This window comes from Rhinolophus hipposideros, assembly GCF_964194185.1.
Source record: "Rhinolophus hipposideros genome assembly, chromosome: 24".
Classification (NCBI taxonomy): domain Eukaryota; kingdom Metazoa; phylum Chordata; class Mammalia; order Chiroptera; family Rhinolophidae; genus Rhinolophus; species Rhinolophus hipposideros.
The window spans coordinates 6,096,619-6,109,093 of record NC_138070.1 but is presented as its reverse complement, the minus strand read 5'-3'; the positions used below and the strand labels follow the sequence as shown (position 1 = coordinate 6,109,093).

Below are 12,475 nucleotides of genomic sequence, written 5' to 3'. Positions count from 1 at the left end.
TTCAGTGTTCAGCAGACCCTATTGTTCACACCTTCACCGACATTTGCTATTGTAGACTTTAAAATTCTTGCCAATCTGAGGAGTGAAAGGTGTGTGATTGTTACTTCAATTTGCATTTTCCTGAGTACTAGAAAAGTTGAGTGTCTTGGCCATTTGGGTTTCTTCTTAAGTGACCTGCCAGTTAATATCTATTACCTAGTTTTCCATGGAGTTGTCTTTTTTTGGGTATGATTTCTTTATATATTCTGGACACTAAATCTTTGCCTATTAAGTACATTGCAGATATTTACTGCCAATCTGTGGTAGTGTGTGTGTGTGTGTGTGTGTGTGTGTGTGTGTATGTATGAGATATAAAAGCTTTTAGTTTCAAATTTATCCATTTGTTTTGTATCTTATGTAAGCAATCTCCCTGTCCTGAAGTCATGAAAATGCTTGCCTATATTTTGTTCTAAGACTTTTAAAGTTTTTAAAAAGTACTTTTATATATGGTAGTGCCAATACTTCTAAAATTTATTCTGTGTGTGGTGTGAGGAAGGGGTCTTTTATTTAACCTCTCCGGTCTTTTCCCACTGAGCTGAACTGCCACCACCATCACAATAGGTTCCCACAGGGACCTGAGTCTGCTTTGGGCTCTCTTTCCCTGTTCCACGGATTACATTGCTATTCTTGTACCCATACCTGAAAGTTTTCATTATTAAACTTTATAAAAATTTTATTATCTGGGCAGAGGGGGGAGGATTATTTGCTTTTTACTCTGAAGTCATCTGTCTTTAAATAACTGTCCAGAGTGTGCTTAAAAACAGCACTGACTGAACTTAGGAAAACTCCATTTGCTGCTCACCTTTCAAGGACCGATCTGTGGCGTGAAGGTGGTTGGAGGCTTTGCCTTCCTGTGAAACTCTGGATACTTTTACTTTCGGCTTTCCCTTCCCCCGGCCCTCAACTCTCACTGCCCGTTTTTCAGGTTATGATGTCTCTGAACCGGGCTGCTCTTCCGGTCTTTCCACGTGCGCCTGTGGTGGATATTCTGTGACTGGGCCACACTACCCATGCCGTTGGTTACTGCCAATCACTCCACAGTGATAGGCTTGACGGGGTTTGGAGTTTCCTGTTGCCTCACCGGCACTGTGAACTCGCATTCCAAAAATAAAAGCACAAGAAACCACCGTGACCTCATGGTCTCTGCTCGCACAGTGCTCTGAGCACCAGGACCGTCTTCAGCCCTGTGACACGGCCCAGCCAGGGCCCTGCTGCGTGCCACAGACGTGGGGTCCAAGTGGTCTGCCCCGGCTCTGAGGGCCGCCCTGCCTGACGTTCACTGTGTCTCTTCCCTCCAGGCAGTCACCCGCAGGGCCAAGGTGGCTCCTGCCAAGAGGATGAGCAAGTTCTTGAAGCACTTCACCGTCGTCGGGGATGACTACCACACCTGGAACGTCAACTACAAGAAGTGGGAGAATGAAGAAGATGAGGAAGAGGAGGAGCAGCTGCCGTCAACACCGGCCTCCGGCGAGGAGGGCAGAGCTGCTGACCCAACGGCAGCCCCTGCCTCCACGCTGAGGCGCCCCCCAGACCTCAGGGCCACGTTGAGGAAGCTCTTCAGCTCCCACAGGTTTCAGGTAGGTGGGCAGAGGTCCGAGATGCCCAGGGTGGGGCAGAGCCCTCAGCTGAGAGTCAGGAGGCCAGGGTGGGGGCCCATCTCTGCCACTCGTTGTGCAGATGTTCCCTGAGCACTGGCCGTGTGCCCTCAGGTGCCCATACAGTGCTGGGTACCTGGGCAGATCCCATGTGGTCAGGGATTAAATTAATCATAATCCAAAAGTTAGAGGTCCATCACCCGATGAATGGATAAACAAAGTGTGGCCTCCCCATGCTCAGCCATAAAAAGGAATGAAGTGCTGACACACGTCACAGGGATGAACCATGACAATGTAATGCTGAGTGAAAGAAGCCAGATTCCATATATATGTAAAGTCCGGAACAGGTAAATCCATAGACAGAGAGCAGAGTGGTGCTTATTGCAGGTTGGAGGAGGGAAGAATGGGCAGTGACTGTCTAATGGGTACAGGGCTCCCATTTGGGGTGATGAAAATATTCTGGAACTACACGGTGACAGTTACACAACCCTGGGAATATGCTTAATGCCACTGAATTTCATGCCCACTTTAAAATGATTAAAATGGTAAATTTTATGTTATGCAAACTTTACCACACACACACACACACACACACACACACACGTAAATTAAAGGGTAAATTTTGAGGCAGAAAAAATCATTCCTGCATTCATTCAGCAAATGTTACCTGTTGTCCCTGTGTTGACAAGGCCAGGAGGGTCCCATGCCTCTCTGACTCTTCACCATGGGGGCCTTAGTCTCTTCTTTTGTGGAGTGATACCAAAAATGTCTGCCTGGCTTAACGTACCCCCAACCTCCAACTGTGGTTATGGGGAGAACATGAGAGGGAGACGTGAACTTCCAAGAATAGCAAAGGGAACGGAACTTTCTACAGGGTTCAGGCTCTGTCCTAACATGTGATTTTTGAAGGACAGATGCAGGTTGAGTCTGGCCAGCCCTCTGAACCCCACCCCCCAGCCCTGAGGGGGGCAAGCTGGTGAACAGAAGCATGTCTGAGTCCCAGGAGAATGCAGGAGGCCCAGGGACATGGGGAAAGCACACAGCCCTTTGTCAGCCCAGTTCCCAAATGGAGACCTTGCTGCAGGGATCCTCCTAAACCAAAATAAACCAAAATACCAAGACCCAGTGTTGCTTCTGGAAGCAGAGAGAAGCAACCCTTACCTCTCCCATCACTGACTTTGCTCAGGCTAAAACAGGACAAAAAATTTTATTTTGGTCTTTTTTTGCTTTCATGTGGCTTAGAACAAGAATGCAAGCCAAACAACGCTGCTCTCGTTACAGCTCAGCTCTTCTCTCTGGCTGTGACAGGAAAGGAAACGTGGTATTAAGTTGTTGGGGTCGAAATCCCAAACCCTCAATTTCAGAAGCAGAAGGAAGGAGCCAGTTTCCTTCCAGCTGCAAGGAGAGCCCTGGGACCCCCCACTCTGGAAGGTTCCCCCCTCTCCTGATTAGGCCCAGGGGGCCACATGGCTCAGGCCAGCCCTCTGAGCTGGGACCCATACTGGGGAAAAAGAAGACTGTCACAAAATAAGTAGAGATGTTTATTCATTCACTCAACAGATGTTTCTTAGCACCTATTGTGTGCTGGGGCTGTAGGGGTGATGGTATGATAGGTCCCTGCTCTCACTCACAGAGAGAGGCAGGCATTTCCGAAATCACCCAGACAGATGCTGGCTACAAGTGGAGAGAAGCCCTCTGCAGGGAAACAGTACAGGGCTCTGAGAGATCCCGGGGGTGGGGGAGACCTGATCTAGAATTGGGAGGTGGAGGACATGTGGTGGAGGAGGTGACATTTCACCTAACACCTGAAGGTTGGGCAGGAGTGAGCCTGTGGGTGGGGGAGGGGCTGGGGCATTCCAGGCCGAGGGATCATGTTTGCAAAAGGCCTGAGGAAGGAGAGGGTCTGCAGCGTCTGAGGAATTGAGAAGGGTCCACGTGACATGTGTATAGTGAGAAGAGGGACTGCTTGGCAAGAGAGGAGGCACTAGAAGGTCATCCATGGGCAGCCATGGAAGGTTCTAAATGTGGGTGAGAGGGGGTAACATGACAGATTTGTAGGGGCCTCACAGTAGAAGCAGGGAGGCCACCTCGGACCTGGGGATACAAGTTCAAGGACTTGATCTGTACTGTAAGCAGCATACAAGATGATGCTGGAATCCCTTTCTTAGATGCAATCTCCACCTGTTCCCATTATTTCCAAGGTGACAGAATATGTAGTTAGTTAACTGCTGTCACTTCCCACATGGGATGGCACAACATGTGAGAGAATACGGGTGTGTCAGTCCGCCATGGAAACCACGGGTGGACAGGGTAGCTGAGCCAGGGGACAATAGGAAGGTCAAGGAAGCTGACTTTTATTAACCACTCACGGGCCAAGCCCTGTGCCAAGCACGCTGCACACGTTATCTCATGTCATGTTCCCGTTGTCGCTCTGAGGTGGAAAATGTGACCAAGCCCATTTTCTCTGGGAGGACACTGAAGCTTAGAGGTAATGCACAGGCTCTGCAGTATTGCGAGATGTTCCCGAGGTCCAGGCTAATGGGTGTCAGCCCGGGACTGGCCGCCCCATAGTCCACACTTTGCTCCCAGGCATCCTGCTGCAGGCATGGCCGTCTTCGCCAGCTGAGGATTTGGAATTAACCAGGCTCCTTGAATCCTCAGAATTTTTCTTGATGTGTGACCCTGCTCAGAAATAGAACTGCCTGGTGAACTGGCAGATTCAGGGTCTCCTCAGATTCAGGGATTAATTCAGAGAGGCTGGGGTCGGGACCCAGGCATTGGAGTTTTGTGACCTTGGGTCTGTCTGTCTCTCTTTTCAGAGGTGAGGTTCTTACAACAAAAAGTTAATTATTTAAAAGTGAATGATTCAGGGTTTCAGCTGCTGGGCAGGCCATGAGGTGTTCTGAGCCCACTTCCAAATGCATCTGCAAGTCAAATGTCGCACCCATCCCCCCAAACTAAGCCCTCCAATTCCAGTAACCCCCAGTCTTTTTTGATGTGGACATTGGAGGCTAGCAAGTTGATTGAATTGTCTTTAAATAGTTTGCAGATGTTGTACCCAAAACTGCAGAAAATTTTCCTGCATTGTGTAAGGAGAAAAAGACATTAGACTCACCACTGGGAAACCTCTCCATTTCAAAGGATGCCCGTTCCATTGAATTATTGAGAAATTTATGATTCAGGGTGGAGACTTCTCAAATCAGAATGGACAGGTGGAGAAAGTACTTATGGTGAAAGTTTGGAAAATGAAAATTTCTATTATTAATATAAGCATGACCAGGAGGGTTTATTGAGCACAGCAAGTGTAGGCTGAAATACAAATGGTTCTTGGTTCTTTATCACAAAAGTTCCAATTCCTCATTTGGATTAGAAACATGTGGTATTTGGCCAAATAATTAAAGGGATGGGTGTGGTGAGAATTATGGATGTGGAGAACTGAAGGAAGGGGCTGACTGAGGAAGAGTCCCAAAGGGTGGTTCCAGTGACAATCATCCATATTTCCCTGAGGGTGCAGATATAGATTTAAAAAATGTAGATAAAATATTAATAGCAGAAGACTTAAAAAGCATTGGAAATACTTTTTTCAAATCCCAGAACTGGGAGATGGCCATTAAAAAATATACGAAAGTTTTAAGCTATGTGGAAGGTTCAAAGGCTGTTATTGAGAAAGCAGATAGAACGAAGCTGCAACCTTTTGGCTTTAAGCTGCCTGCTAACTGTTGGTGCTTGTAAACTGAAGATGTCAGATTGGCAGGGAGAAATTGACAGTTGCTTGGAGGCTTTTGAAATAGACCCATCAGATACCAAAGCACTGTACCACAGAGCTCAAGGCTGGCAAGGATTAAAAGAATACGGTCAGGCATTGGCTGATCTGAAGAAAGCTTAGGCGATAGCACCAGAAGATAAAGCTATCCAGGCAGAATTGCTGAACATCAAACAACAGATAAAGACACAGAAAAAGAGAAGGCAGCATATGCAAAAATTTTTGCTTAATAAGGAATTCAGTTTTGCTTAAATATTATACATTGCTTGTATAAAGGCAATAAGAAAATTTAAGGGTTTTCGTTTGTTGTATATAATCCCTAATGTGTATCCTCTGATACTTCAGTTCCCCATTGTACGCAGTTTAGGATTACCAATGTGGGTTTGTTCTTTATATGTTATAAAAAAAATAAAGTGAATGGTTCAGTGACATTTATTTAGTACATTCACAATATTGTGCGGGCATCACCACTATTAATTCCAGAATGTTTTCATCACTCCAAAAGGAAACCCTGTACCCAATAAACATCGCCCCTAGCCATGGCAACCACTAATCCACTTTCTGTCTCTATTGATTTACCTATTCTGGACATTTCATATGAATGGAATCATACCATATATGTGGTCTTTTGTGTCTGGCTTCTTTCATTCAGCGTAGTATGTTCTAGGTCCATCCATGTTGTAGCATGTGTCAGTGCTTCATTTCTTTTTATGGCTGAATATTCAGTCCATTTTTAATATCTCTGGCCTTGGTTTTAGATCAGATCCCTTTGGCTCTAAAATAAAACCGAGGATGAAGAAAGAAAGAAAAGGGGAAAAAAAAAACCAAACCATGAGGCTTGAATCTTTACTAAGCTACTGAATTTGGATATGTGGAAAAATTTCATTACAAAGCAATTTGCCATGCAATTTTCACAGTAAACAACATCACCAAATACTTTAACTACTGAAATAATTAGCTACAGGTTGAAGTGGTCAAAAGGTTTAATGATTCATTCTTACACAGGCCTGAACTTGTTGAATTTCATCCTGAAATTGCAGAAATTGCCAAGATAATGGCAGACTGGCTTTCAGAGGCCAAAATCTACCTGAGTGTGTTAAGAGGCAAGGCCCTGGGGGAAGGAAATGATGGTCCAGAATTTCCAAAGGGAGAAAGAAAGGGCTCACGCAGTGTCCTCTGGGGTTCCTCCCATTGCTGCCATTTCCACCACCACCATGTCATCCCCTGGGTCTCCCTGAACACCGTCACCTCCATCCCACCATTAGTGCCCTCACCAGAATCGTCACCACCTCCATCACCATGACCACCGCCATCGCCAAGATCACCCACTGACCCCACCCTGGTTCCCACTGTCCTCCTCTGCCAGCAAGTCAAGAGATTGTCTTGCCCACCCCTCTTCTCAGTGCTCCTCCTGTGTTAGGGCAGGTATTTCGTGGCCCTGGACAAAAGCTGTTTTATGTGCACAGTGGACACGACTGTAACCCAGCTGCCTGGAGTAGGCGGTCCTGGAGGTCCTTCCACGACAGATCTCTGAGGCTGGATGTTTTTAATTACTTACCAAGCATCTGTTCTGGGCTTACCCTGGCAAGAACAAGTCTCAGGACCAGAAAAATAAAAAAGTGTTAAAACTTTTTTATTGCTTCTTTTTTTGCCATCTAGGAATTAGCAGTTTGGTGTGAGAGGTTCTGGGAAGCAGTGAACGAGTGAGAAAAAGACGGGTAGTGACCAAGGGTCAGTCAGTGAGTTGTCCAGAGAAGCTGTAGGACGGGCACTGCGTGGAGCTGAACAGGCCTGGAGGGCGGCAGGAGGAGGGGCTCCCTGCAGAGTGCAGGCTGTGGGCAGCAGCCTTCCACCCTTGGCACTTTCCCCAGTGGTTTCACCCAGATGTTTCCAAACCAGCCCTTCCAGAGGGAAACAGGGTCCCCATGTGGGTCTCATGGTTTCCTGTTCCTCCCTTGGTCTGCAGGTCACCATCATCTGCCTGGTCATCCTGGATGCCCTCCTGGTGCTGGCCGAGCTCATCCTGGACCTGAAAATCATCCAGCCTGACAAGAATAACTATGCCGCCAGGGTAGTGTGTCCGCCCATCTGTCATCTGCACCGTGGGGGGCAGAGAGCGCCCGCCTTGTTAGAGAGTACAGTGATTGGGTGCTTTTAGCCAGAGTAGAGAAAATGCCTTCCTTTCTGAATTACAGATAAGCATTTAGTTCAAGCAGGAAACTTTCTCATTCACTTGATGGCTTGGATCTTGAGTTTTCCTAGACCACTGAGCTGGAGCTGTCACTGAATCCAGAAGGAGCGTCTGACCAGGAGAATGGTACTTGCCCATCTCCTAGAGGCAGACACGCTATTTCTCCTCCTGTCTCCTCCTGTCCATGTTCTGAAGTCCTAGTCTGGAGCCATTTGGGGGCTGTGCCCACAGTTTATTCCCCAATTCACAGTTCCTGCCGGAGTCCACCTCAGACATTCGCTCAAGGGACAAAGGATGCACCAAAAAAAGTACCACATGTGGCCCCTGTCATCAGTAACATGGGAGAAGGCTGGCGGCTGAAAAGCGTGTCCCTACACACTTTTTTAAAAAAAAACAAAATTCAATTGATTATGCAAAAACGTCTTTTCAAGTGGTAAAAGGGATGGAAGAGAATGTTCAACATCTTTCCTACTTGTGGCCCCTTTCCTTCCATAGATGGATGAATTTCTTTTCTCTCTATTTTTTAATCGTCAGTAACATACCTGCTATATTCACTGTCTCATGCCTTTTTTCAACTTTTTATTATGAAAAAATGGCAAATACACATTTTGCTATATTTGCTTTATCTCCACGTAATCCACAAACACACGCATATATTTTTGTCTGACCGTTTGAAAGTAAGTTAGACATCATGACACTTCACTCCTAAATACTTTGAATAGGCCTTCCTCCCACAGAACCATAATAGCGTGATCACACCTTAAAAATTATCAGTTATTCCATAATATCTAATAACTCATTTGTATTCAAATTACTTCATTCGTCCCAAGCATGTCTTTTATAGTGCTTTTTTTTCAATCTAGGATCCAGACATCGGATATTATATTTGGTTATATCTCCTCAGGCTCTTTCATTTTTCATTTGTTTATTTTAAAATACTTTTTTTTTTTTTTAATTTTATTGGAGAACAGTGTGTTTTTCCAGGACCCATCAGCTCCAAGTCAAGTCATTGTTTTCAATCTAGTTGTGGAGGGCGCAGCTCACTGGCCCATGTGGGAATCGAACTGGCGACCTTGGTGTTATGAGCACTGTGCTCTAACCAACTGGCCGCCCTCTTCAGGCTCTTTTAATCTAGAAGAGTCCTCCCACCCTTTTTTTGTTTTCCTTGTGACATTAACTTTTTGAGGAGTCCAGCCAATTGTCTTATACAATGTTCCATATTCTGGATTTGTTGGACTGTTTTCTCAGAGGTCCTTTAAGTTGTCCCTTTATTCCCTGTATTTCCTGTATACCAGAGGTGCTGGTAGGCTGTTGGCTCTATATTGTGGCACTATTAGTGATGCTCTATAGGGTCACTTGACTAAGGTAGGAAGTGCTGAGCTGCTCTACTGTCCAGGGGCACTTTCCCCTTCACGGTTATAAATAATCTGCCCTGTGACACTTCAGTACCCTGCACGTACTCTTCCCCAAATAGCATCCACTGATGAGACTGGCTGCTCAGTGAATACACTGGGGATGCAGACTGTTGATTTCTAATTCTGTCTTTCCTTCTACATCGAGTAGTTGGCGTTATCCATTATAACGAAGAGGTTTCCTCTTTGCCTGTGTGTGCATGTATCACTCACTATGGATTCATGGGACGTTTTGTGTAATGTATTCAGTGTATATAATCATAGTCATTCTTTCTGGTGTTCAAATTGTCCCAAATTTGGTAACTGTGAGCCTGTTCTAGTGGACTGCTGTGTCTTTTTGACATAACTCCATAGTCTTTGAGCATTTCTTTGCTTGCAGGCCCAAGAGAATGTTCCAGCTCACTTTGAACTTGCCCTGCCCCAGAATGGAAATGGTTACTTTAGTGAAGACCAGTATTTATAAATCAAGATCTGGGAACTCTTCACTTTCCATCTACCTTGGTGATAATCTCTAGTCAATCCCTGTGGATCAGCCTTGGTCTTGTTAATAATTGTGCAGTGCTCCGTAGGGAGGTACCTAATGCATTTGACAAGTGCCCTCTAATGCATATTTCCATTGTTCTACAATGTAGGAAATCTTTTATTCTGCAGATGTTGCTGCAGTAAATATCCTTAGGACACTGAGCTTAGCTGTAGGATAAATTCCTAGCAGTGGCACTGCTGTGCCAGAAGGCATGGCGGATGTTTTCAGTTCTGCCATTGCCTAGTTGTCTATCAAAGAGCAGAGTCCTGGCTGCCAGCCTCAGAACAGCCCCTGGTGCTGGCGGGAGTTTCAGATTGGTCAGTGAATGAAAGCTCTCTGGTGACCAGGCAGGTGCACTCAAGGCCAACTGGTCTCTGTGACCTGCCCCAGCCTGTGACCTCTCACTGTGCTTCCTTGTCCCTTCAGGTGTTCCACTACATGAGCATTGCCATCTTGACCTTTTTTATGATGGAGATTTTCTTTAAACTCTTTGTCTTCCTCTCGGAGTTCTTCCACCACAAGTTTGAAATCCTAGACGCCGTCGTCGTGGTGGTGTCCTTCATCCTTGACATTGTCCTCCTGTTCCGGGAGCACGAATTTGAGGCACTTGGCTTGCTGATTCTGCTCCGGCTGTGGCGGGTGGCCCGGATCATCAACGGTAAGTCCCCCTGCGCTCCTGGGTTGCCCAGCGAATGGGGGTGGGTGGAGCCTGGGAGTGGGTGGGGCCTGAGAGTGGGTGGGGCCTGGGAGTGGACACAGAGGCCGCAGGCGTGGCCTCCGGGCAGTCTAGAGGAAAGTGAGGTGGTTTGACTTGGCGTCCCATCACCATCGCTGTGGCTGCGAACGCCTAGACATGCCCTGAAAGGAACTACCTTCTTCCTTTAGGCCCTGTTTCCATGGTTATTAGAAGATGTTTATAGACAGGGTTAGCCTAATCCTTGCTTAATCCTTCCCGGTTTGGTTCCCAGAACACCTTTTGTTTTCAGTTTGGTGTTTCCTGAAGAGAGTGTTTTACCAAACCACATCCCACCTCGGGAGGGCCACACCAGAAAGGGTGCAAGGCAGCTGGAAAATGCTGTACATGAGGGTCTGCCCTCTTCGAGAAAGTGACAGCATGATGAAGGCTCTGAGAAGTGTCAAATTGACCGATTTGACCGATTTGACTTTCTGGGGAAATAAAACCTATTCACTTGCCGTAGACTCTGGCGGTGGAGCACACACTTGGGAAAATATTGTTTTACCATTATTTCAGGTAAAAATCCTATTCCTCGCACACACCCTGTTGGTGCAGGGAGCCTGTCTCCGAGAAGCCATGCTTCTACTGTGATTTTATGTGACAGTGATCGCCAGCTGGTTAACTGTTGAGCTCCCAGTGTAGTCTCCAATGCCTGTCCATGGGCCTGCTGTGTCAGAATCACCTTCAATGAACACTTTTCTTTAAAAAAAAAAAAGAGTCTGATGCAGAAGTCTGGGGTGGAGCCCAGGCAGCGAGTCTTTGAAGCACTGGCAGGTGATCGAGATGCCCAGCCAGGTTTGGGAATCCTAGACGTGGGCCCAACACCATAGGCTGTGGGTGTCAGGAGAATGGTGAGCAGCAGTGTGGCCCGTGGGAGGCAGCCTGTTCTCTGACTGGAGCTCCTCCCTTGGTGGCACGGAGTCCTAGCACGGCCTCCTGAGCTCCACACTCTGCTTGGCTGTGGAGACCAGGGAGATGAAGGGCTGTGTCTGTTCACATATGAACAGCTCTGCCTGGGGGCACTGTGGGCTTTAGGGGCCAGTTCAGATCTAGGGATGAAAGTAAAGCGCATTAAGAACTTTCATTTGGGTTCTGTCAAAGGAAATAAAGGAAGCTTCTCAGATACTATTGAAGATGGTTTTGCTAATCATTTCCTTAATCGGACAGAAAAATACTCTGCACAGAGGTTATACACAATTGAGTAGATAAACTATTAGTGATTATAAGAACTCATGAAGCACAGTTACGTATTGCTCTCGTATCACTTCGTGGTGGGACTTGCTTTTGCAGAGGAAACCAAAAGTCTGGGATTTGTTCATTCACTTTGTCTAAATGGTAGCAGGGCAGAGGAGGACTGGCTAATGTCCATTCTCACATCGCTTTCAAATTCAGTGTCACGACATGAAAGCTCTGAGAAAGCCACACGAGGCTAGACCAGACTCAGTGAGACAACCAAAACCCCTGGGGACCGAGGACGGTTGCTGGGCACATGTGCGGTAACGGGTCCAGACGCGGTCAGTCTTACTTGGAAAGGGGTGAAGTGTCCCCACTTGTGGCACTGTCTTTTGAAGCAGTGTCACCACTGTGGTGTGGGCATTTGGGAGTCATCAGATGACCCCTCTGTCAGCCAAAATTTAGGTTATTTCCTGATAACTAAACTGGCCACAGCTATGGGAGGCAGAAAGTTGGGAAAGTGGCGATTCCAGCCCCAAGTTTTATCATTTCTAGCCTTGATTTTGGTGGCTTTTGTGTGCACTGCCTAGCAGCAGTGCTGTTGTGAGCGAGCTCTGTGTTAAGGAGCTTAACGCTCATCTGATTATTTTTAAGGATTTTTCAGCCCATGGGAACTGAAGAAATATTTCACAACTAGGTACTGAGTAGCTCAGAAATGAAAAATCTGACCCTCTTAGTTCTGATGCCTTTAAGTAATGAGTTTTACTTGTCTGTCCCCACCCTTCCTAAATGTATATACATTTAGAAGGATTTTTTTTGTCAAGTGGTTAAACCAGTATCGTTGAGACCCTCAATTATTTTTCAGGGATCATTATTTCTGTTAAGACACGTTCAGAACGGCAACTGTTAAGATTAAAACAGGTGAATATACAACTGGCCACCAAGATCCAACACCTTGAATTCAGCTGCTCGGAGAAGGTAAGAAAATGCTTCTGGGCAAGTGCCATCTGTTTGCAGTCCCCTGCCTTCGGCTTGGGGCCTGG

At 46.5% G+C, this 12,475-nt stretch overlaps 1 protein-coding gene and 1 pseudogene across 6 annotated transcripts in view; both read left to right on the top strand.

The window, feature by feature from the left end:
* Positions 1-12,475, top strand: part of HVCN1 (hydrogen voltage gated channel 1) — a 31,330-nt gene that overhangs the window by 18,225 nt on the left and 630 nt on the right. For all 5 annotated transcript variants that reach the window (XM_081036404.1, XM_081036403.1, XM_081036402.1 and 2 more), the window contains 4 exons: positions 1,338-1,616; positions 7,364-7,468; positions 9,950-10,181; positions 12,298-12,410. In XM_081036404.1, coding sequence (XP_080892530.1) covers positions 1,338-1,616; positions 7,364-7,468; positions 9,950-10,181; positions 12,298-12,410 — 729 coding nt within the window. The remainder of the gene's footprint in view (positions 1-1,337; positions 1,617-7,363; positions 7,469-9,949; positions 10,182-12,297; positions 12,411-12,475) is intronic.
* LOC308492520 (peptidyl-prolyl cis-trans isomerase D-like) lies at positions 4,570-5,627 on the top strand (annotated as a pseudogene). Its single transcript has one exon. The product of its transcript is annotated as a peptidyl-prolyl cis-trans isomerase D-like (transcript).